Genomic DNA, 26,623 nt, shown 5'->3' with positions numbered 1-26,623 from the left:
CAAGGATGATTAAAGGAATTTACTAAAAATGTACAGAGAACCCTGAAACATCGGTACAGGCTATTGCCATATAACATCTATTGATGATCCAGGTTTGTAGACAAATTGGAGCTGTATATAAGATTGTAATATGTTTATCAGCCGAATAGTTACAGCCGGATCCAAGAACAGATCCAAAGATGCTCCCAGTTCCTGGCTCCCTAAAGAATGGATCTAGAGGTGAAATGAGCGAGGATGGAAGAAGAACCTGGAGAATTCCGACCGCTGTATATATTAATAGGATACAAGTCCTCTCTATACTTCTAGTTCTGAGATGCCATTATGTTCTTGTCATCGTAGGCATAGACATCGATGCAGCCAAGCGGGAGGAGGAGGAGGTGATGCTTCAAGACGCCCGACAGTGGCTGAATGCAGGGAAAAGGGAAGACATCAGGCATCCAAAGACTGGGGCCGGCGCCCTGCACGTGGCAGCAGCTAAAGGCTACATAGAGGTCATGAGGTAAGCTGGTTAAATTGGAGATCATCTTTTGCATAATGGATCTGGAGCTGGCCATTGAAGTCCCTCTGTCCACACTCTCTGACTAGGCTTCTGCTTCAGGCCAATTTTGATCCAAATGTGCGGGATAAAGATGGCTGGACGCCCCTGCATGCCGCTGCCCACTGGGGAGTGGAAGATGCCTGTCGACTTCTGGTGGAAAACTTCTGTGACATGAATGCCCTCAATAATGTGGTAAGACCTGATTAATATTATGTAATCATCATGGACAGCATATCATGATGCTGAATGGACCATGAAGATCCGTCACAAAATCCCCATAAATGGATATCCTCACTAAATCTCTGGTATATTAATTGCTATTTTAAGTAAAGATTGGCCTTCTTTTTTTTTAATCTATAGGCTATTATTTGCTGGTACATCAGCACGTCAATTGATGGTAAAGAATGCCCCTATACCCACCCATGGGCAGCTGCTTTTGACCTTTGTTGTCTTTTCTCATACTGTCGTCTTCATACTGTGTACATGGTTGGTTATGTGCCGTGTATCCTTCTCACAGGATATTCTGCTTTCAGGGTCAGAGGCCTTGTGATGTGGCAGATGAGGAGATTGTTGGCCTTTTAGAAGAGCTGCAGAAGAAGCAGGAAGATGTAAGTAATGCTCACACATGCTTTTTTTTATTTCTGAATTTAAGCTAAGTTAGGCTCTGTTCACATCTGTGTCACCTCTGTGCAAACTTAGAAGAAAGTAAGGCAGCACATTTAGTTGTTTTTGGTGGACAAAATGAGGAACACAATGACAGAAACACGATGGAACCTATTACAGGCAACCTTGCCACAGTAGTCTTGAGGTAGTGGCTGGGGGTAGCAGTGCTTATTGATAAGGGCATGCCTTGGAAAATTCATCTAAGTAGTGCTTTCCCGCATCTCCCCAAGCTTTGCTTCTGGGCTCTGCTGTGCGCTTGAGACCTTTAGAGGGGTTGTCCTTGTTGGGGTTGGGTCTTATACTGTTGACTTCTCCACAGGATAGGTCATTCGTATATGATCAGTGGGGTCCGTCACCCGGACCATGCACCGACCAGCTGTTGAGGCAGCCGGGAGCTATGCAGATGTTGTGGCGGAAGCAGAAGGCTCTGATCACTGTATAGCGGCCGTGCTGCAGCTCTTCTCCTGTTCAAGTGACCCAACATGGCCGCTATACAGTGGTCGGAGCCTACTGCTGCCAGCACTGATCACAGCATAGCCTCTGGCTGCCTCTGGGCGCCGGAACAGCTGATCGGTGTGGCGATCCATATAAACTAATAACACATAGTTGTACTGCTCGTGTCTTTTATTGAGCACATTGAGTAAACATCAAAAGTGCAGGGCAAAAAAGGTCCGTGATAATGACTTATTTAAGAGCTATTTGGCAAAAGGCGTTTTAATGAAGATATTAAGTTTGTGAGTGTGAGGTTCACATGTGCTTTGCCCAATAAATAAAGGCACACTGGTTACTGGCAAATCTGGTCTTCCCATGAAAGATTTGGTAGTGCGAACCATGTCTCGAGGCAAACTGCTTTTATAAGACTTGTTATAGAGAGGCCTGAAGCTGGAAACAGCTACATTGCTAAAGCCTTGGTGTACATCAATCCTCGTTTAGACAGATTAATTTTAGGGCTATTGCTACACTACCTAGGAGTGGGCAGGTGTCCCTCCAAGAGCACAATATGAAAGGGGTGACCGCATAACACTTACTGACTCTACAAACTGCAAAAACTTCTGTTCATGTGTCTTCTATTAGAAAAACACTGAACTAGAATTGTTTTAAAAGACTAACACCACGAATGATGCAGCTGGTGTCCAATGAAAAGATTGCCCGAGATCACCTAGATGTTCCACATAATTCTTGGAAAATATTCTACGGTCAGATATAAAACAAGAGTGGAACTTTTTAGCACAAATGCAAAACGCCACGGTTGGCGTAAAAAGTGCAATTCTCACAGACACCAAAACCTTATCACAACTGTGGAGCATGGTGGTTTGGGGCTGCTTTGATGCCCCTGGGGATGCCTTGGAAGGGAACAATGAATCGAAACGTGTATCAAAACATTTTACAGGAGTATGTAAGGGCAGCAGTCCAGGAGCTCAAGCTGAAGAGATATTGGGTGATGCAACAAGACACGGACCCAAAGCACACAAGTAAATAGCTGAGTCCTGACCTAAACGCTATCGAGTTGCTGTTGCATGACCCGAATAGTTCTGTGCACGCAAGGCATCCCAGAAATATTGATCAACTGAAAACATTTTTTTCAGGGAGAAATGGTCCAAAATTCCTTCCCAACATTTGGCAAAACTTATCTACAGCTACCGGGAACATGTGGTGGTGGTGATTTCTGCTCGAAGCGCATCCACCGGTCATTAAATTCAAGGGTTTACAATAAAAGACATGCAGTATAACTAAGAATCCAGCACTGGAGTGGCATATACCTCTTACCAGCAGCAGCACGTCTGTGTTTGTCTCTCTGTTCCTATTACCTTCTCCCCCTCTCCGTAGGCTTCTATGGGCAGCATGTAACCTGATCCCTCAGTGAGTTGATAATCTATCTGATCTCTCTAGACAGATTTTAGCAGCGAATTGAGAGTGAATTATCAGTTCAGGAGGCAGGTGGGAGGAGCAGAAGTGGCTCATAAGTGGAGAATGAGGCAATGTTCTCTAATAAAATATATTTAAAAATGTCTTATATTCTTATCTACTATTGATTTATGCAAAGTTTGTTGAAACGACGGTGACCATTTAAGCAAAAATTTCTGTGAACACATTTCTTGATCCCACTAATGTATTTCTGTTGCCGTTTTTTGTAGTTACGGAGTGAAAAAGAGGCAAATCTTAAAAGAGCAGTTATTGATACCGGCATGGACCAACAGACTGTAAACACTAGTAAACACAGGAGGTGAGCTTATATTGTGTAGCATTGCTGCAGATCTGTGTTAGAAGCCACTTCTATTCTGTGTGTGGTGGTCTTAGGCCAAGTCCAGACACTGCGGACAAGCTGTTGATTTACCTGCGGATTTTCAATGCAGAATCCGCGTCCGAAAATCAGTGATTAAATGCATGTGGATGGCATTCCACAAAAGCCCATACACTTGCTGTGTGCACAGGGGGAAATCCGCTGTGACAATCTGCTGCAGATCTGCTACATATTTAAAAATCTGCATCATGCCTCCCTATTTCACGCACGCTGATTTTTTTTTTTTTCCACTACATGTGGATGGAGCTTTTAAAACTGCATCCACATATATTGCGCTGTAAATTAGTGCGATATGTGCATAGAAGTCTGGAGTGTGTGAATTTACCCTTTGAAGGAGTTCTTTTCATTCGATTCATTCTTAGAGACGTCTCAAAAGTTTGCATCGGTGGGTGTCTGGGTGCTAAAACCCTGAGCGTTGCTGAAATGAAGGCGCAGAAGTGCTCAGCTGAGTGCCCTACCCTGTAGGCTGTATTCGGTGCTCCCTGTCAAGCTGAATGTGTTCATTAACATTCTGTGTAAGTCGTCTTCAGCCTGATATGGAGCGCTGATCACAGCGGAAGGAGCAAAACGCTCAACTGTAGTTCATATTTAAATCAATACGACGACCATCTAAAACATAGGCGAGATGGGTCTGCGAGTGGTAGTCACTCTTTGAATCAGCTTTCTTCTCAAAGATGGGGGTCCCAACCTGGGGAACCCTCTCTGTTATGTAATAAAATGGCATATGGAAAGGGCTTGTCCAAATGGGAGGTGACGTTTAGAGTGAAACTCCAGCCAGAAGATAACCATTTATAAAACAGACCCAATGTGGGTGAATAAACATACCCTTGTCATCTTCTTTGAGTAATTGCCCCCCACGTGCTCGTTTCCAGCAGGGTCACGAAGGTATTCCCCATGTTTACTACTTCTGTCAACCGCTGCCGCACCATTCAGGGCGAGTACGTTATCTGTGTCTTGGAAGACAGTTGTTCTTTATTAACCCTTGATAGCGCCTCTGTTCGGGTGCAAGGTGTAAAAGAACATAAAGGTCTTGGACTCTATACAATGCTACGAGGTGCCATCTGATTGGCCTGTCGTGTGACCTCCCACTTTCTTCTAAGGAACAGTGAACTTGATTGGTCAAAGCCCTCGCTGAAGCTCCAACCTTTAGACTCGTTCATAGAAAGGCAAAACCCTTCGACTACTAAGTAAAATTTCTGAAACATGGCTTAATATAACAGTAAAAAAGTAAGAGTTTATTTCATTGAATAATCCCATATGTAATAAAATGAATTTTCAAACATTGGTGCCGAATGCCCTTTTGTAGATAATTTTTGCAAAGCTGGTTAACCCCTCTAATTCTCCCATCTCCCACTATAAATAGATGTCTGCCATGAATGAAGCCTGTTCAGTTGACGCTTAGCTGTGATCTATCACTTTCAGCATTTCTATTATGGTAATGTTGTGAAGTTGTGTAAGCAGTGGTGTTAGGTACAGCTTTTCCAGCTTTGGGAACGTGTTGCACATATGACCGCTGTGATCTTCACCTTTTTATTTTTGTCGTTTGTATCAATGTTGAGTCTTTCTGTTTTCACAGCAGATACAGCAAATCACTGACAATGAGCAACCAGTCAAAGATCTGTGTGCCACCTGCAGTCATTGCGTTCTCTGCCAGGGGTGTTTTGTGCTTTCAATTCTGGGAGACTCGTGCATAAACTGCAGCACAGAATGAATGACGATACATTGTAGTGTCGTGATATCATTGCTGACGCCGGCCTTGTTTGTTCCACTTTTCAGAAGCTCTGTGTGTCGAATGAGCAGCAAAGAAAAGATATCCGTGCAAGACCAGTCAAAAGAGAGGAAAACATTAGGAATGATAACTGTTGGCGATGAGGAAAGTTCTTCAAGCTCAGAAGAAAACATTGACTCTGTAAATGGTAAGAGAATACAAAGTCAGAATTCCTATTTATTATTTTACATTTAAAGAGGCTCTGTCACCAGATTTTGCAACCCCTATCTGCTATTGCAGCAGATAGGCGCTGCAATGTAGATTACAGTAACGTTTTTATTTTTAAAAAACGAGCATTTTTGGCCAAGTTATGACCATTTTCGTATTTATGCAAATGAGGCTTGCAAAAGTACAACTGGGCGTGTTGAAAAGTAAAAGTACAAGTGGGCGTGTATTATGTGCGTACATCGGGGCGTTTTTACTACTTTTACTAGCTGGGCGTTGTGTATAGAAGTATCATCCACTTCTCTTCAGAACGCCCAGCTTCTGGCAGTGCAGCACTGTGACGTCACTCACAGGTCCTGCATCGTGTCGGCACCAGAGGCTACAGTTGATTCTGCAGCAGCATCAGCATTTGCAGGTAAGTAGCTACATCGACTTACCTGCAAACGCCGATGCTGCTGCAGAATCATCTGTAGCAGATAGGGGTTGCAAAATCTGGTGACAGAGCCTCTTTAAGTTGCTTTTTACCGCTAACGCATATATATATATATATATACACACTAGTCCTTCTGAATGAATTAGAATATCATCAAAAAGTTAATTTATTTCAGTAATTTAATTCAAAAAGTGAAACTCATAAATTCTATAGATTCATTACACACAGAGCGATCTATTCCCAGCATTTGTTTTCTTTTAATGTTGATGATTATGGTAACAGTTAATGAAAACCCAAAATTTACTGTCTCCGAAAATTAGAATATTATATAAGCCCAATTTCAAAATTATTTTTAATACCGAAATGTTGGTCAAGTGAAAAGTATGTACAGTATATGCCCTCAATACTTGGTCGTGGCTCCTTTTGCATGAATTACTGCATCAGTGTGGCGTGGCATAGGGGCGATCAGCCTGTGGCACTGCTGAGGGGTTATCAATGCGGCATGGCATGGAGGCGATCAGCCTGTGGCACTGCTGAGGTGTTATCAATATGGCGTGGCATAGGGGCGATCAGCCTGTGGCACTGCTGAGGGGTTATCAATGCGGCGTGGCATGGAGGCGACCAGCCTGTGGCACTGCTGAGGTGTTATTAATGCGGCGTGGCATGGGGGCGATCAGCCTGTGGCACTGCTGAGGTGTTATCAATGCGGCGTGGCATGGAGGTGATCAGCCTGTGGCACTGCTGAGGTGTTATGGAAGCCCAGGTTGCTTTGATAGAGGCCTTCAGCTCGTCTGCATTGTTGGGTCTGGTGTCTCATCTTCCTCTTGACAATACCGTATAGATTCTCTATGGAATTTAGGTCAGGCGAGTTTGCTGGCCAATCAAGCGCAGTGATACTGTGGTTATTACACCAGGTATTGGTACTTTTGGCAGTGTGGGCAGGTGCCAAGTCCTGCTGGAAAATGAAATCAGCATCTCCATAAAGCTTGTCAGCAGAGGGAAGCATGAAGTGCTCGAAAATTTCCTGACTCTGGACTTGATATAACACAGTGGACCAACACCAGCAGATGACACGGCCTCCAAACCATCACTGACTGTGGAAACTTCACACTGGACCGCAAGACACTTGTCTTGACGTCTCTCCACTCTTCATCCAGACTCTGGGACCGATTTTTCCAAATGAAATGCAAATTTTACTTACATCTGAAAACAGGACTTTGGACCACTGAGCAGCAGTGTTGGTCCACTGTGTTATATCAAGTCCAGAGTCAGCGCAGCAGTCTAGCAGGAAACTTTAGAGCACTTCATGCTTCCCTCTGCTGATGAGCTTTATGGAGGTGCTGATTTTCATTACCACACTTAGGAAGGGGGGTGCACTCTTGCCTAGTAAAATCAGAGTCATTTTGCTGCCATTATGGCTTTCTGTTCCCTCACTAAATGTTCTGAACTTCTGACTGTTTTACTAAACATTCATGTTGTTTTTTTATTAGCTGGGCATTAAACGACTTCGATGCATTATATACCCTAAACATTACGTTACATACTGGAAATGGAGTCTCCTTTCATAATCCTCTATAAGTTTATTGACCTTTAGTTGAACATGTGCAGTAATGTTGGTTTTCAGTTTGTTTAATGGCGCCATCTACTGGCTAAAATTGAGTAGAGCCGTCCCCACTTTTCCGCGTGGTGCCAGAACATTGGGAAACCACACATACAGCACTTTTTGAATGTAGTTGTGTTCTAGGAATAGCTTCCTTTAACAGGTGAAGTGATTTCATAATGGAGCAGTGACATGGATTTGCTTCACCCTTTTGACAGACACATGATGATTGATGAAGCCGTGTCTGCTGGATCACAGGCAGAATCATAATAAAAGTACTTTAGGGAACTGCTCTCCATGCAAATGCTTATAATGAAGTGCACTGGCCGTGTGAAAGACAAAAAAATACATACATAATAATAATTAAAAAAAATGACGACAACAGTAGGCTTTCGTGAATGAAATATTGCATGCATCCTCTCTCAACAACAACTCCAAAAGGCTTTTCGACTTGGCTTGCTGGTAATACCTACATCAAGCACTGTTGCAGTTTGGTCTTGGGGGACGGTTAGGGGCATCTATACATTTCTACTCGGGCCAAAAAAAACAAAAACCTAGGACATTGGAAACAATCTCGCTTGACTGACTTGGGGGTCCAACTCTCTAGAGACCCCCAACAACTTATACCTTTGTATTTTTCCCCAAAAGTTTGCTTCGCTAAGGAAATCACTTCTCAACCCCGATTTCCCACCAGGGCAATGTTCTGGGTGGTCTCAAACTGGCATACATTTAGTGTCCAATATGTATAAAAATAACAAACCGGTCTCTGTCCGGACCACCAGGTTCTATAAGGGAACATTACAGGTATATGCAAATATAGACTTTTTCGTCATTTCCTAAATATACCACAAAGGATTACAAAATTGCACCCTCTGAAGTAATCTGTCACAATTCTCCACGGGCTAAAGGTCCTATCTCAACTCTATAGTCCATTTCACAGTTTATTTTACACGGATCCAATTTCATATATGAGGACTTGGGAAAAGGATTTAGGGAATATTCCAGAATTGCACTTGGCACCAGATCTTTGATAAGACGAGCACTTTATCCCCCACAAATAACATTGAAGAGGCGTCCTATAAGTTCTCACTCTGACTTCAGAGACCATGTCTAAATGTATCCCTACGTGTCCCAACACCTGCTCCAGGACTTGTGGTGGAGTGAGATCTCTGGCACACATCTGGTGGTCTTGTCTAATAACTGGGTCTCACTGGAAACGAGTCCAACGTCTCATTAACTCAAAATTAAACTTCAGTATCAAGGTAATCCCCTGTTTGCCGTAATTGAACGCTGACCTTGTTCTTCCAAATACACAATATAAATTGGTTTGTCATCGGTCTGCTGCCCAATGGACTATTGCGATAAGCTGGAAGTCCTTGCATAGTCCCTTCTTCAAACACAAAAATACAGGAGATCAGACATAGTCCGTTTATTGGAGGGCAAGCTTTTAAAATGTGAGACCATCTGATCGGTTGGACCCTTTCCTTGACTATAGGAATGCTTTACTGAATATATTTTTGCTTTCTTACATCCAATTTTAACCCCTTCAGGACCCAGCCTATTTTGGCCTTCAGGACCCAGCCGATTTTATTCAAATTCGACGTGTTACTGTATGTGGTAATAACGTTGGAATGCTTTTACCGATCCAAGCGATTCTGAGATTGTTTTCTCGTGACATGTTGTACTTTATGTTAGTGAAAAAATTTTGTCGATTAATTTTGGTATTTATTTCTGAAAAACACCACAATTTATCTGCTTGTAAAACAGATAGTTATACCACACAAAATACTTACTAGTTTATATTTCCCATATGTCTACTTTGTTTGCATCGTTTTTTGAACGTCCTTTTTTTTTTTCTAGGACGTTACAAGGCTTAGAACTTTAGCAGCAATTTCTCACATTTTAAAGAAAATTTCAATAGGCCATTTTTTCAGGGACCAGTTCAGTTCTGAGGTGGCTTTGAGGGCCTTATATATTAGAAAATCCCCAGAAGTCACCCTATTTTGAAAACTGCACCCCTCAAGGTATTCGAATCAGCATTCACAAAGTGTTTTAACCCTTTAGGCGTTTCACAGCAATTAAAGCAAAGTAGAGGTGAAATTTACAAATTTTATTTTTTTGGCCGAAATTCATTTCTAATACATTTGTTTTTGTAACACAGAAGAAACGCAACTCAATATTTATTGCCCAGATTCTGCAGTTTTTAGGAATATCCCACATGTGGCCCTAGTGTGGTAATGGACAGAAACAGCGGCCTCCGAAGCAAAGGAGCACCTAGAGGATTTTGGGCCTCCTTTTTTTTTTTTTTTTAGAATATATTTTAGGCACCTTGTCAGGTTTGAAGAGGTCTTGTGGTGCCAAAACAGTGGAAACACCCCAAAAGTTACCCCATTTTGGAAACTACACCCCTCAAGGAATCTATCTAGAGGTATTGTGAGCATTTTGACCACACAGGTTTTTCACAAAATTTATTAGTTAGTCTGTAAAAATGAAAATCTACTTTTTTTTCTCAAACATAGAAATTTTTAATATTTACAAGAAGTAATGAAGAAAATGCACCCCAACATTTGTAAAGCAATGTCTCCTGATTACGGTAATATTTCATATGTGGTAATAAACTGCTGATTGGACCCACAGCAAGGCTCAGAAGGGAAGGAGCGCCATTTGGATTTTGGAGCACGGATTTTGCTGGATTGTTTTTCGGTGCCATGCCACGTGTGCAATGCACTGGAGAGACCAAAACAGTGGAAGCCCCCCAACTTACCCAATTTTGGAAACACCCCTCAAGGAATTTATCTAGGGATATAGTGGGCATTTAAACTCCACGGGTCTTTTGCAGAATTTATTAGAATTAGGCGGAAAAAATTAATATCACAATTTTTTTTCCACTAAAATGTTGAATTTTCACAAGGGATAAAGGAGAAATAAACAACCAATTATTGTAAAGCAATTTCTCCCGGGTAATGAAATACCCCACATGGGGTCATACATTTTTTTTCATTAGAAATGAATTAACCCTTTCAGGACTGATCCATTTTTTGCTTTCTTATTTTCGTTTTTCACTACCCGCCTTCCAAGAGCCATAACTTTTTTCTTTTTCCGTCAGTAGAGTGATGTGAGGGCTTATTTCTTGCGGGATTGTAGTTTCTATTGATACCATTTTAAAGTGCCATAAAAAGTACTGGAAAACTGAAAAAAAAAATAGGAAAATATAGTAATATAGTTTTTACAGCTTTCGCCGTGCGGTAAAAATGAAAACTACAGCGATTTTGGCGGTTTAAATGATTTAAGTTTCTTACGGTGTTCACTGTGCGAGTTAAATAATGGTATATTGTGATAGTTCGGCCTTTTCCGGACGTAGCGATATCAATTCTGTTTATTTTTTTTACATTACTTTAGAAGAAAAATGGGAAAAGGTTTTTTTTTTTTTTTTAAACTTTAAACTTTTTTCTCTCTCACTACTAATAACTTTAATTCTTCTACACATTTTATTAGTCCCCTTAGAGGACTTGAACCAGCGATCATTGGATCCGCGGGTACAATATGCTGCAATACTAATGTATTGCAGTATATTGTTATTTTTACAGACTCCTGTAACAGCGCAATCGCTGTTCCTGTCTGTTAGTCCTGGGTGTCAGCTGTAATACACAGCCGACGCCCGCAGCGTATGGGGTGAGCCCGCTCCATACATCAACCCCCGCACCATGACGTGCTATTAAGTTATAGTGCGCAAAGGGGTTAATGCACAGCGGATGGTGTGAATATTGCAATTTTCCGCTGATATGCCATTTTAGTGCATAATATGTTGTGCCCAGTTTGTGCCACAGAAGACAAATACCTCATAAAGCGTTAAGTGGGTTCTCCTGGGTATGGTGATGCCATATATGTGGGCGCAACTGCTGTTTGGGCACGCTGCAGGGCTCAGAAGGGAGGGACGCCATTTTGCTTTTGGAGCGCAGATTTTGCTTGGTAGTTATTCTGTTTGGGGTTTTGCTGGTATTTCAGTTTATATTGTGGGGGCATGTGTAATCTGTGCGGAGTACATCAGATTATATGTAATCTGTGCGGAGAACATCAGGGCATAATAAGAGGGTATAATAATGCGGTAAATAAATAATAATTCATAGATGTGTGCCCGGTGTCGCACTGATAAATGGTGTCGGATCTTATCCGCTTTTAGAAAACACTGCACATTTTGCATCGCCATATTCCGAGAGCCAGAACTTCTTTATTTTTTTCTCCACCGGAGCCGTGTGAGGACTTATTTGTTGCGGGACAATCTGGTACCACGCTGCATGAAAAACACAATGTCTGAATGACCCCATTGAATTGCATAGGTCTGTGTGACGTCCGTTGTCTTAACGCGCATAACACGGACGTGAAATACGCTCGTGTCAGTGGGTCCTGCGTGTCTCTGACATAACTTAGCCGTGATCGATTACAGGTGGATCCTGCGTGTGAGACACACAGGACCCGCTGACACTGAACCCGGCAGTCCCACGGATCTGACGAACTCAGGTCTCAGAGTTAGAGATAGCTGCTCTGTACACAGGATATAAAGCAGCTGTATCTCAAAAAGTAAAAATTATTTTTTAATAAAAAGTATTTAGAAAGTTGCACCAAACACACTGATAGACATTTTTAGCCACAATTGCTAAACTATTCACACGGACGGTAGGCTTGGATTCAGTCCTATTTTACAATCCTTTAAAGGGGTTTTACTATCAGGGACATTTATGACATATCCACAGGATGTGTCATAAATGTCAGATGCGGATCCCACTTATCTCTAGAACGGGGCCCCCTAAACCCCATTCTACCTCTCTGTGCTCCCGTTGAAGCGTGTGAACTCTCGCCATATTAGATGGAAACAGCGTAGCTCGCCAAGCTATGTTGTTCCAGTAAGTCCTATAGTAGTGATTGGCAGTTACGGAAACGGCGTAGCATGCCAGATATACGGTTTTCATCTAACATGTTTGGAAATCACACGCTTCAACGGGAACACAGAGCGGTAGAACAGGGTTTAGGGGGCCCCGTTCTAGAGATAGGTGGGACCCGCATCTATCTGACATTTATGACCTATCCTGTGGATGTCATAAATGTCCCTGATGGGGGAAACCCTCTTTAAGGGCTCATTCGAACAAGCGTGCCTGCGTCATTGTGCTGTCCATTGAAATAACTAACCGCATACGGACCTATGCAAATCAATGGGGCTATTCAGACAAATGCGTGATTTTTCACACAGCGTGTGTCCGTTGCGGGAAACCCACTGCATGTCCTATTTTGGTCTGTTTTTGCAGACCTTGTCGCCCATTGAAGTCTATGGGTACGTGAACAACACTGACAGCGCACAGACCACATTTGTACGCTGTCCGTGTTTCACGCATCAGTTGCCAAAGAAATGCTGAGAAATAAAAAATAAAAAAAAGTGCTTGCAGAGAATCACGGACGTGAAACTGATTTCACACGCAAAGGACTCTAATGCGGAAGTGAAAGAACTTTGATGGCACGCGGACATGAAATATGGTCCGTTTTTTTGCGCAGGCTAATCTGACACGCTTGTGTGAATAAAGCCTAAAGGAAACCTGTCAGTAGTATTAAGGCCCCCAAAACATTTGAAGGGCTATAAAAGGGAGGGGAAGGGCATTTTAAACATGCCATTTTTCTCGGTCATGCAGGTTGCATGACCGAGAAAATGTTTGATCCGCAACACACCAATCGAAATTGCCACTGAGGCGGGACTTGATGTGCTAGTGCTCCTGCACTGCACGCTGCAAGCCCCGCCCCTCTGCTACCAGTGACCGCTTGAGTGGTCTCCTGGTTGGCCGCTAGAGCCGTCACGCAGAGCAGAGAGTGGCGCTTGCGACCATGCTGGGGAAATCAAGGGTTGGTTTCTCGGTCATGCAACTTGCATGATTGAGAAAAAGAGGTGTGTGTAAAATGCTCTTCCCCTCCCCTAATTTTACCCTCAAAACTGAGGCCGATAAACCTGCTGACCGGTTACCTTCTATTGCTTGTTCTTCATGTATGTGCCGTTCAGTTGTAATTCCTATCCCCACTTTCCCTTTTCTCTTTTGTCCTTCCCATACCTGTCTCTGTGAAGCCTTTTTTTGTCTCCCAAAGTGGGGGAATCTCCTTCTCCTTCTTCTTCATAAGCGATAATCAACCGGTATAATTTAAAAAATAATAATGCGTAAATTACAGAAGTACATCTGGTGTAGGTGCTGAGTATTTCACTAACTCTAGTACCCCTCTGCTAAGTTCACACGCATCATAAAAAAATACAGGATGAAACTAGCCTGAATATCCAAATGCATTACAAGCGCGTTTTGCCACAAGTAAAATACGGATCTACAGGTCTGGAATGGATGGCATGTTGTGTGAAAGTCCTACCAACCGCTGCAGATATTTAATGGTTTTGAAAAGCCCCATTCACCTGTGTTGTACTGGACTCTGTTTTGTTTTTTGTTTTTTTAGATTCACAACAGACCCCAAGATCTAACATTAATGTCGTATCCTAAATACAGGCCATTGTTAAGGTCCCGGAGAACCCCTTCAATGGTCTCCTGATGGCTTGCTATATAAACAATGTCATTTGGATTGCTGAGCAGCTATTTTAGAATTTCCTTACACTTACTAAATGTAACTGCTTTATTTTTCTTTACAGATTCTAAAACGAATGTGCAGGTCAATGAAAATGGATTATTGCCAGAGCCACAGAACAGCACTCCGAGCCCGTCGTCACCTGACCAAAAGGTAAGACCAAGTCTGTATTTATACCTCCGTTATTCTTCTGTCTGATTCGTTTTCCTTTCCTATATATGTATTTTTACTAACATTGGACACCAGATCTTTGCCAACATTTAGCTTTCTTTTGCCTTCCCTATGCATTGTGTACCTTCTGTGCAAATCGCATAGTGAAGGAGCATCTGTGTGGGATCGGGAGGGAGATGCACACTTCTTTATAGCTACGTGAGATCTGCATAATGCAGTAAATCCTATAATATTGACGATGATCTGGTGAGAGCGGCACTGTGATGTTCTCTTATTGGGTTCTTGTAACTCCTCCAAATTCATAAAACAGAACATAGTCCATGTAATGAAACGTTGTCATGAGATCACCACAACACTGCAGCCCCGGACTTCCAGTCTGTGAAGCCAAGCACTGCTCGCTCCGCTTACACACATACTACTGGCTAATTCTTTAGGGGATCTCCTTTACAGCTCTACGTGCTCAATGGCAAATCTTTGAACTAAAGGGGATGTATCTTATTGACAAATCCTTTAAGATAGAGCAGCTGTAAGATGCTCAAAGTAATACATGTCACCGGGTGCTACGTCTTTATTGGGGCTCCCAATGCTGAGCACTATACAAGACCACATTAATGGCACCTATACAGTGAGGGTGCCATGGGTGCAGGCACTTACACACATAATTGGCATGCACTGGCATTAGACGCACCAAATCTGGCAGTAGCGCCCAGTCACATATGTTTGATCTTCTTACAGCTGCTATAACTTAAAAGCTCGGTCATTCCAGCAAATGAATCAGAAGATGGGAATGGTTATACACGGCTCCGTTTAGATGATCGCATCACATATGGAAAGTGTTGTGTTTTTGTTTTTTTATTGATTTATTAGGAGGTGTTAAAGTTGCAGCTAGGATTGTATGATCATAATGGCTTGCAAATAGGGGATATTCAAGGATGATGCCCATCCACATATTGATACTTATTAGGTTTTTTTGATTGACTTTATTAATTTATTGCTATAACAATTGTCTCTATTCACTGTTATTGTCAGGTGTTCGGCAGCATGACTTTTAGTTCCGAAACTTTATCGTTGTAGGATATTGCTTCTTTCCCCCATTACTTCATTGGCCGCGTGCATGTTTCTGTGCAGCAAATGTTCAATGCCTTGCAGAATGCCAGAGCTTTTCATCATTAAAGTGTAGCTCCGAGTGCACATAACATCTAATCTGTGAAAGTTGTGCAGTGTGCAGTGCGTGGTTTTCACGCAACCATGGACTTCAATGGGCGCGTAGCTGCGTGAAAGCACACCAATATAGGACACGCAGTGTGAACGGCCCCATTGAAATCTATGGGTAACTGTGCTGCGCGTGATTTCCATGCGCAGCACACGGACGTTATTCATGTTCGTGTGAATGGGCCTTAAGGGTATGTTCACACACGGAATATTTTTCGCAGAAATTTCTGCAACTGTCCTACTCTTTTGAAAGGGTTTTGCCAAAATAATCCTGTTCACATTTATGGAACGACCCTTGCTGCGTTTGATCATACACTTAGACTGCCTTGCCCAGGGCATTAAAGAAGCACTCTCTTCTGAAGAAAAGTCTACTTAAAGGGACACTGAACATAGAAAATACACAAGAAAATAAAAACTCCCAGCAATCCCTTCCATAATCTCGTTTCCTTTGTTCCTATTCTCTCTTACTGTATTCAAAACTGAGAAATATCTAAAGAAGATAAGTGGCCGCTGCAGGACGCCTTACCCACTGCTCGGTCTGCAATAGGTGACAAATAATGTTAAACCACACCCCCTTGACTATAGCCTGCCCCCTCAACCATCTGCCAGCTGAAAATCTATGAGATTAGCAGAGAATTACCCAAATATTTTTGTGTTTAAATCGGAGCTACACTTTAAAGTACTTTTCTTCGAGCCTTGTTTGGAGCTTATTGACGCTGGGTGGAAGCTTTTGATAAATGGTGTTTTCTGTCACCTTGTGCTTATGTTGTATGAAAAACTTCACAAGATAAATTTGCTAGTTCTGCACCGATCTTTCTTCTGTCTTTTTGTCTTTTCCCTTTCTGTCTCTAACCACTTTTCATTTTCCTCCTCCTGCCACCTTGTCCCTTTCATCTGAGGTGTCTGGTTGTTTTTTTGTTTTTGTTTTTCTTACACTTTTCTGATTTTAATTTTTCTCTCTATTAATTTTCCTTTCCATTCCCCCGGCTTCCCTACTTGCTCCCTTTTACTGTGTGAATGTCTATTGTGTGCCTGCTTGTGTGTTTCCTTCCATCCCGCCAGCCCCTTCTCACCTTTGTCACTCCCATTTTGCCCCTTGCTGGACCAATAGGTCCCTCCATGTGGCGTCAGAGCTTGCGCAAAACCGGCATCATTCTGGTGCCCCAAAGAGGCCAAAAGGCTGCGGTGAGCAACATTTGTCTTGTTTGTAGTGTATGCCTGTGCGTGTTCATTTTGGTTTTTGTGGTGTTGTATTTTTTTCCCCCCCTTATTTCTTTCCTCTGTTCCTTGGTTATAAAAGATATAAAAAAAATACCCAAATATTATACAGTTTTATTAGAAAAGATTCCCTGTCACCTTGTCAAAAATGTATGTTTTTCTACTGCAAGTTAAAGAGGATCGGTCACCTCTCCTGACATGTCTGTTTTTATTAAAATCTTGTAATCCTCATAGAATAACAATTCTGGAGCATCTTTTCTTAGAACTCTGCATTGTGCTGTTCCTCTGTTATTCCTCCTGGAACTGTATGAACAAATTGACAACTGCGGGTTACCTATCTATGTTGATCGGGCGTGCGTTTACGCAGTCTGACAATGACGGCTCTGTTGGACAGGTTAAGAATGTACAGGGAAACGCCCCATTGACAGGGGGAATGGTAACACCCAGTTCCCAGTTGTCTATTAATTCCTACATTTCCAGGAGGAATGATGCAACACGAGTTCTAAGGAAAAATTGCTTTGGAATTATTTAATGGGGAATGCGAGAATTTACCAACAAAGACATGGCAGGAGAGCTGACCGATCCTCTTTAAAGCAGATTTCCAGTTGCCCGCACTGGAAATTTACAGATTTGCTTTTATTTTTGTTAAAAGCATCAATCTGAGACCTGGCACTTCTCTACCCACATTCGTTGGCAGGTTGCAAGTGGGTAGATCCGTGCAATATATGTCACTTACTACAGTACCCTGCGCCAGACTCCGGTTTTGTCTAGTTATAGGTTACATTCATACACATCCTTATTTTGTGTTTTGGCCGATGTGGGATTTTATTCCATGGGGAAAAGATTTCATATCTACACTAAAACTCCTTTAATCTGACATCAATGCGAACGGACTTTATCGGATTGGCAAATATACTTGATTATTTTTTTGGACGGTCATTGAAAAGCAAATAAGGATATACAACCTTCAGACGGAAAACCCCAAATTAAATAGAAACCTAAAATTCTGTACTCTAGTGTTTTTACTAGATAAAGTTCCTTATTGATTCTCTGCTCATTCTTCTGATTCTGAGAGCGTTAGTTTAGGGCTACTCTGCGACTTTGGCAACGGCACAGGCCGCACTGCCAGCATTGCAGGTAACGAAAGTGAATACTGTTGCTTTGCGACCCGCAAGTTACCACGACACCACAGTCACAAGAAGTCCACCAGAATTGGATTCCTTGCGGCTGGGGATTCGCAGTCGCGGCAAATTGCTGGTCGCCAAGCAACCATCTTAACTTTTATTACCCATGTTGCTGGGGGCGCAAAACTGCAATCGTTGGCCGTGGAAACCATTGTCGCCGTGTAGCTTAAAACTGCAAAATAAATTGCACTTCTGTGATGGAAGAGAGTGCCGGATTATCAGACTTTATGGATTATCAAATGTCATATTAAAGGAAATTCACCATTATTCCAGATATTTAAAAATCTATACCATTCACACAATGTGGAGCAAGACTTTTTTTTATTTTTGCTCCTGTATACCTCCTACAGATGCCTCTTATGACATACAGTTATACACGTTTCTCATCAATGACCATTGTAATAACCTGTATACTGCGCTCTATATATGCTGAACTTTCCTATACAGCACAAATGCAAGTATACTGACCTATACCGCCCCAGCAAATTCCAAAAAAGAGCACTCTCTTGGCATCCAGTGGCCCCATACAGGTCTATGGACATGTTTTGCTTATGTGTCCGCAGCATTTACCGACTCGTATGCCAAATTTTCACTGCAGTGTAAATAGACCCTAAAATGCATGGCCGCAGTTTTTACGTTTGATTTTCCATAGGTTTTGCTTCTAAAAGAAATGACCTGTAAATCATGTTCAGATCCTTATAATAAACTGATTAGGATTTTTTTTTATTTAAATAATTTGGCTGGTGACTGGCGATCCCATCACTCTTGTACGGTGCTTGTGTGTATGCGTGCCATGCGACCGAGAAAAAAAGTGCAGCGAACTAGTCATTGGCCACATTTTATAGCAATCGATAAAAGTATTTATATGGTGGAGTACAATGACACCGCTGAGCTCTGTACACACGGTCACGGGAACGTGCTCAGGCATTTAGCGTTCACGTGTTTGTGTTAATAATTGCTGAGGCTTTACGACTTTTATAACCACAGCATGCTTCACCCCGGGCATTTTTGTGGTCCCTCGCCCCTTGATTTTTACCACCAGAAAAACTGCACATGTGGTGTTTAGTAAATAACTATAAAAAAAACACCACCTATACAAACCGCTCTATTAACCGCTAATGTGAACAGTGCCTTGGCGTCGAGTGTCTTTATCACAACCTTCCTGTCCTCCTTGTTTCTGGCTTTTAAAGGGGTTGTCCACTACCAGACGACTCATGACCTATCCACTAGTACATTCTTTACATGCAGCCATTTGTATACGTTTTTGTTCATCTATGTTTTTACGTGAATGCTCTCCTCATGGTAGATTATAACCGGACTATATATTAAAATCAGACCAAAATTCTGACTAACATTTAGGCTGGGTTCACACGAGCATGTTCGGTCCAGAAAGGACGGAACATATTTCGGCCGCAAGTCCCGGGCCGAACACACAACAAGGAGCCGGGCTCCTAGCAACATAGTTATGTACGACGCTAGGAGTCCCTGCCTCGCTGCAGAACAACTGTCCCATACTGAAAACATGTTTTCAGTACGGGACAGTAGTTCCACGGAGAGGCAGGGACTCCTAGCGTCGTACATAACTATGATGCTAGGAGCCCGGCTCCTTGTTGTGTGTTCGGCCCGGGACTTGCGGCCGAAATACGTTCCGTCCATTACGGACCGAACATGCTCGTGTGAACACAGCCTTAGTGGCACATAATGCCGCGACTTACTATATTGATGTACTGCTTATTATAATCAAATGTCTTATATCTTGTAAATGTCACATCATCCATTGCATGCGTGTGCTGCTTTATGCATGAAGATTAGGCCTCGTTCACATCTGTGTCGGGGTTCTGTTCACGGGTTCCGTCAGACCTTTTCGTCAGGGGAACCCATAAACGGAAACCATAGCTTTCCCTTTGCATTACCATTGATTTCAACTCTGCATCGTGCTGTTCCTCTTTTATGCCTCCTGGAAATGTATAAATAAAGGGTTTTACCATTCCGTTTGTCAAACGGGGGTGTATAAACGGTCTGTCACTGTCCAATCAACGCTGGCAATGTCCGACACCCTATCAAGAAGGCTAATGGTATTGCCTAGTTGTCAATTTATTCCACTATTTCCCGGGGGAATAGCAGAGGAATGGCAAAACTAAGAGTTATTAAAAAATGCTTTAGAATTAGTTTTTTTGATGGGGAATACAAGTATTTACTAAAACCGACATGTCGGGAGAGGAGACAGGTCCTTGTTCATGAATCGGAGTCGAGACTGCTTCCTTTGTTTATTTTGCTCGCCTGGTGCTGCGTTTTCGCTTATAGCATGTCCTGTCAGGCTGGGGTCACACATGGGATTTTGCTGCATGACTGGTACAACTAATGTAGCGCACATTTTACCCCATGACTTTTCTTTTTGTACCATACTACTTATACTATATAAGCTTTAAAAAATGTGATCTATTCTTATGCACAGCGGCTGTGTGTGGCTCCAGCCTCGGCCATGCTTCAGGTGGTTTCAGTGTAACGCAACGGGAAGATTTATTACAACTATTGTAAGGAAAAGGGGAGTGGTTGCCCATAGCAACCAATCGGATTCCACCCTTCATTTTTCAGAGGCCCTTTGGAAAATGAAAGCTGTGACGTGATTGGTTGCTTAGCACCAATTGTAATACTCTTTCCAGGAACGAGGAGAATATCTACCCATTACCCCATTCGTGCTTGCGTGTGGTTTCTTTAAAGAGAGACTCCAGTCACACATGATCTTCACAATTATATTTGGATATATTCATCGAGGAAATGCTTTAAAATGAATGTAATGGAGAACTCTGAATTATCCCCTCTATTATGCCGCATTGATTTCAATGTTTTTAGGCGATGCTATATTCTTTGGGGTTGGTAAGTAACCGCTGCTGTGAGCATATTACTGGCTCATTTAAAGGGATATCCCGACAATAGACACTGCTGGCGTAGCCTTAGGATACGTCCTAAATGTCTGATGGGTGACGTCGCTGGAGTTGCTCTTTGAGGATCTAGTCTGTTTTCTTGATATATGTATTTTAAAGAGGAGCTTGAATGTTTAGGCTTTTCTGACCCTTTTTGCTTCTATCGACTTGTATAATGGTTTGTGCTTACAACGTCTATGTAATATTAGCAATAAAACGTTTTATTCGCAAAATGAATCCATTTGGATTAAGACATTTTGGCTTCTATAATGACTCGTTCTAATCTTAGTTAGGGTTACAATGCAAAAGCCATTATATACGAGATGACGCTCTTCATATTGACCCAAAGGGGTTGCCCGGGTCTCAAAACAAGGGTCTGTTTTTTTGTTTTGTTTTTCTCGTTTGTTTTTTTTCAAGAAACCACACCACTTTTGTTTATGGACTGGTATCGCCGCTCATGCCCTTTCAAGTGAGTGGGGCTGAACTGCAATACCAGGCACAGCCCATGGATAATAGTGGCACTGTTTTCTAATCCCGGGCAACCTTTTGATCTCATTGATCAGGAATCACGTTAGAGTATGAATGACATTACGTGGTGCCTCCATCTATTCCAGCATGTTTTTTACCATCGTGCTCGCACTGCTTTGCCCTAATATTCATTTTCTCTATATATACATCATCCTGTAGTCTTACAAGATAATCAAGTCATATCTGCTTTCTATTAAGTTTTGTTATATTGCAACCTATTATAATCAGCAACTCGTCCTTATCTATATGTATATGCCAGAAGTGATTTTGTTTTCTTGAGTGGCAAAATTGGGATGCATCCATCACAATCCCCTATACATACCCTTCTTCCGTATCTGTAGTTCTCTAGGGCACCGTGCAGCATCACAGAGAAATGCCAGCTTTCCTTTACCAACTTGAGGGCAGGCTTACGGAAAACTGGCAGCTTCGGGGCTCTGCAAGATGCCAAGGTAGAGGACAGTAGCTTCAAAGAGCCAGGAATCAAGCGCTCTGCATCCAGCCCCCGACTGGACACCCAAGAGAGGGTGAGCAGTTCATTAATTTGATTCTATTGATCAGTAAAGTGAGAGGAGATTCCTATTTGAAGGTGTTCTCCGTATACTCATGTGCGGGGGTACCTTTTATATGTCTTACAATTATTGATTTGGTCTTGAGCAGTTTACGATTGTATCATGCCAGCACTTATTGAGGGAAAGAGACCAAAAGGTGTTTTTCACCTTGTAGCATGAGAGCAGTCTGGACTACCCCCAGTAACATTATGAGGGTTCCTTCCGATGAGAATTCTACTAAAATCGAAATGCTTGAGATTTTCTTAATACAATCACTAGAGGAGGAGACTGTAAGGATCTGGCATGATGGTAGAAAAGCCAGCCGGACTCTGTCTATGGTTATGGTACTCTTCCAGGCATAAGTCCAAGGCCATCACTCATGTCGTTTTCCTGGTCACAGACCACTATCTAGTGTGTCTGTTCGGCTTAAAACATGGAAAGAGTATTCTCTTTATGGATTTCTTTCAAGTTTAAATCTCTCTAGTCACTGCTTTCATCAAAGACTAACCTACTTATTAGGCTGAGAGTGGAGAAATAGATGGAAAGCCAAACAAAACTAATGTGAAGAACTGTCCGATTCCAGTGCAATTGTAGGAAATGCCACGCCATATCTGACCCCCTCTTTTTTCACGATTAGTGGTCCAGGAAGCGGAAATATGAGGGTCTTCACACTGTACAGCTGCTGGATTCGAGGGGCTTTCCTACTGTAATTTCGAGTTCACACCTATATGACATTACTCTGATATTTCTGCTAACAAGCAAACCGTTTGGATGGATGCCATTTGTATTAAAGGTTTTATCCGGGTTTTTAAAATTGATGGCCTATGCTTAGAATAGGCCATCAATATCAGATTGGTGGGGGTCCGACTCTCGTACGAGCACCGCAGCCTCTTCATTGTTGCATGGTTTCCTTCTCGTTTGTACCTTGCACACGCCGTTTCGTTCGTATCGGCTGTGCGAGGTATTGTACTGCAGCCTCTTCAAATAGCTGATTGGGAGGGGTGGCGAGTTGGACCCCCACCAGTCTAATGATATTAAAAACCTGGATAACCCCTTTAATGGCTGACTAAATGGGCACAACCTGGGACCATCATTCCCATCCATGATGGAGAAAAACAAATTGGGAATAAAAAACTGGAAAGAAAACAAGATTCAAAGTGTTTCGTCCTTGTCACATGGACCGTTAAGCTGCGGATCAAGTCCATTTATTGCCGCTTCAAGCCTTAATTTTTAGCTTTGGAGTAGGGTTAGGCTGTGTTCACACGGGCAAATTGCAGTCATATTTCTGGACGTGATGTGCCTCAGAATACACTTGCAATACGCCTAGAAAAGGCTCCTGTAAACCAGGCGTTTTTAAGGCAAATTTGCCTAGTATTTTTAGGTGTTTCTTCAAAGCGTTTTTGGCGCATAGTCCATTGGAAACATAAAAAATCTGCCTCAAAAAAGCCTCGAAGTGACATACCACTTCTTTTTATGAGGCGTGTTTGAATTCATCAGCGTACAAATACTCCTCGTCTGGTCTACACTGCGTATGTCCCATCAATGGGGCTGTCCTAGGCGTCTTGCAAGTGTATTACGAGGCATATTCTGTGCCGAAATACGCCTGCAATTTGCCCGTGTGTACAGCCTTAGACTTTAATTCTGACTTCTTTGTTGGTAAGTGAAGGTGAATCTTTCTAGTTGTTCAATGTTTGTTACATAGTCCTTCTTTGTTCTGCTATCTCAGAAGCCAGACATTTGGGAGATCCTTCAGAAGTGGAAAAGAAATCTAGAAGCGGTGGCAGTGAGCAGCCGCGTCACTACGCACAGTAAACCATTGTGCAGTCCGCCGGAAAAAAGCTTACAAGTCTCAGTGGTAGGGACGTACAAATAGCTGGGCTTTAGTATAGCGGTAGTAGCTGCAGCAGCAAGAAAACAAAGCTTGCTTTTAGATATGTGAATAGAGTGGTGTCGTGTAATAGATGTCCTGTGTAATGATTGTACTGTATACCGCATTATAATTCATGTATTACTTCAGTCTTCCCTGTCCGATGAGGGCTGATGTTTCATGTACACAATGGACGCAGCTGTTTTATGTGAATGGATCTTCTTAAAAATGCTGCCTATCAATATTCGCTAAGAAGTAGTGGTGAGGTGCCTCGTGCGCCGCCATGGATTCTAATGGAAAGATTTCTACGTTGTTTTCCGTTGTGTCAATACTATGGTTAATGTGGCGGTAAGATCTGTAGAAAAGCATGGTTCTACTCCTTCTCTGCCCTCTGGTCAGTTGTAATTCTGATGTGAGCAGAAGGCCTGGGTAATGTAAGACAGACTAGGGATGAGCTGCCTAACCGTTTTATTAAAGAAGACTGGTTGTTAGGCTGTTTATCCCTAGCAACCAGTTTGACTGACATGGCATATTACACATGGCTCAAAGCTGACAGAAGAGAAGGGGGAAATCCGCTTCACTCCAGTTAAAGAAGCACTCCCATAATGTTTTTTTTAAATTCTCTGGCCCTTTGGAGAGGCACATTATGTAAATTGTGGTGAAGGTAATCTTCTTACTGGTGGCTGTATGTGTGAGTTATCCCCTCCATTCTGGTCCTCCGCGGTGTCATGTGACCAGCAATAAGACTTTTCAACCGCCACAGCGTCTCGTGTGGACAGGAAGTCAGTTTCTCCATTCATTCCTATAAGACTCACATCGTGGCGGTGATAGTAATGAATGGAGAAACTGACTTCCTGTCCACACGAGACGCTGTGGCGGTTGGAGAGTCCTATTGTTGGTCACATGACACAGCTGAGGAGCAGAAGGGAGTGGATAACTCACACATACAGCCACCGGTAAGAAGATTACCTTCACCACAATTTACATAATGTGCCTCTCCAATGGGCCAGGGAATACACATTTTTGTCGGGACTGCTTCTTTAAAGGCGTTGCCTGAGAATATAAGTTTTCTCCAGTAACCAACTCACTCTTGTCTATTGGCCGTGGCTGGTATTGCAGCTCTGCCCCATTTAAGTGAATCTGTCGATTTGCATTAAAGGGATCCTGTCATCAACATCTTACCTGTTAAACTCACCTGACCCCTCAATGGCCGCAGCTGTCCAGAGTGCGTTCCTGTTCTCTTCTTTCCTGAAGTCCTCCTCTGTCTGTAAATATCGTCGTTTAAACTCTTCCCGCCTTTTATGGTAATTATTTTTCCCTCTGGGATGCAGCTTCTTAACCCCGCCCACCATTGCCACCTGTCTGACCCTGACTGGCTAAGAAGCTGTCAATCAAAAAGGAGGTGAAGTCCACTCTGAGACGCTGGAGGAATGAAAACCTGACTCTTTTCAGATGAAGATTTGACTCTTTTCTGCTCATTTGCATACGGCGTGGGACCACTGAAAAACGGAATACTAAAGCTACAGAGCTTACTTAGAACATATTTATAGCTTAGATGACAATGATTTTTCACCCACTTTCACCAGGTATTGCTGGCTTTATAGCTAAAATGCTGGTGACAGGTTCCCTTTAATGAAGCTCCGGGCTGGGAGGAAATGCCTTCCCGTTGGCAGCGAGGATCGTAATGATGATCATTGGTCAGTGGCTTGAAATATCATTTAGTAAAGAGGGGTCTTTACAGCTACAGTTAGATCTGCACACTGAGGGAACTATATGGTCATCATCCCCTTAGGCCTCACACAGAAGCATCCAGTTTATGAGCCTTTATATAATTGCTGGAATGGGTATTGTGCAAAGAGAAACATCATTGTGTACTAACTGCATGTAATGACCGGTCCTATAGTGATACTGAATATGTATTCTTCCCATCTCTTATAAATGACGACAATGTAATGTAGATGTAACCATGCGTCTGTACTGAATCCTTCAATGATGTGATCATGTGTGTGGCTTTTTGCATACTGTATATAGCGTGTGGCATGTTGTATATTATACATGTACACTTGGATGTTTGCCCTTTTGTTATTCTCCTGGTGTTTGGGCTTTTTTAGATGACCTCTATGAATGAGTGAGAGGAAAGGATTCACTTATATTTCTTTTCCCATCTCCTAGAATAAAGAGCCACGTATGGCTCGCGTTGCTCCTACTCCAACAAGGAGGATATTCAGCCTACCAGAGACGGAATCTCCGCCAGACACCAAGAAAGAGTAAGTATTGCCGGTCACGAGCCCAATGCCGCCATCGTAACCTCATATCACCCACCTGTATTCTAATCCACAAATCACTTAACACCGTGGTTCTTTCTCTGTCCTATTTCTCCACTAATCTAATACAAAATCACCCACAAACCATATCATTGTATCAAGCTGTACTAACTTCTAGTTTTTGAAGTAATATGGACTGTAAAGTCTTGGGTATAAGCTTTTTGTAATGGTTAGAAAACCAAATCTTTACTTCGATCATCTTAATAGAGACTTAGAAGGTGGACTACAGATGAAACTTGACATGGTTCCCACCACACAATTGCACACAAACACTTTGTCCAGCATGACTGCCACTTCCTCCACTTCGTCCTCCAGCACAAGCTCCAGTACTGATGCCAAAGACAAGCGAAGGTAAGACCCTTCTCGCCTGCATGTTCTGCTTCTCCTAAAACCTTCTCTTCTCCTCGGGGGTCCAGGTCACTTGTGACGATCACTGCAGGCTGATTATCAAGCCTTGCATTCTTGTGATTTAAACATTAATCCCTTACCGCTGAAAATTCATTTGAAAATAATTTTCTATGTGGTCTGCCAGAACCTCACCTATTGTATGACAATCAAAAGGAAAATGTATTGGA

The 26,623-nt window shown here is 42.5% G+C and overlaps 1 protein-coding gene across 5 annotated transcripts in view; it reads left to right on the top strand.

The window, feature by feature from the left end:
* The window catches only part of PPP1R12C (protein phosphatase 1 regulatory subunit 12C), a 114,478-nt gene that overhangs the window by 63,850 nt on the left and 24,005 nt on the right, over window positions 1–26,623 (top strand). Inside the window, exons 4-14 of one of the 5 annotated variants that reach the window (XM_075839910.1) lie at window positions 340–499; window positions 586–730; window positions 1,072–1,146; window positions 3,337–3,425; window positions 5,280–5,419; window positions 14,137–14,225; window positions 16,518–16,640; window positions 21,651–21,833; window positions 23,584–23,712; window positions 25,897–25,991; window positions 26,256–26,399. In XM_075839910.1, the coding sequence (XP_075696025.1) occupies window positions 340–499; window positions 586–730; window positions 1,072–1,146; window positions 3,337–3,425; window positions 5,280–5,419; window positions 14,137–14,225; window positions 16,518–16,640; window positions 21,651–21,833; window positions 23,584–23,712; window positions 25,897–25,991; window positions 26,256–26,399 (1,372 nt within the window). The remainder of the gene's footprint in view (window positions 1–339; window positions 500–585; window positions 731–1,071; window positions 1,147–3,336; window positions 3,426–5,279; window positions 5,420–14,136; window positions 14,226–16,517; window positions 16,641–21,650; window positions 21,834–23,583; window positions 23,713–25,896; window positions 25,992–26,255; window positions 26,400–26,623) is intronic. The other 4 variants (XM_075839911.1, XM_075839913.1, XM_075839914.1 and 1 more) reach the window with 4 other exon arrangements.

The sequence above is a fragment of the Rhinoderma darwinii genome, chromosome 10 (assembly GCF_050947455.1).
Source record: "Rhinoderma darwinii isolate aRhiDar2 chromosome 10, aRhiDar2.hap1, whole genome shotgun sequence".
Classification (NCBI taxonomy): Eukaryota; Metazoa; Chordata; class Amphibia; order Anura; family Rhinodermatidae; genus Rhinoderma; species Rhinoderma darwinii.
The sequence above is the reverse complement of the archived record's forward strand: the minus strand, read 5'-3'. Positions and strand labels throughout refer to the sequence as shown.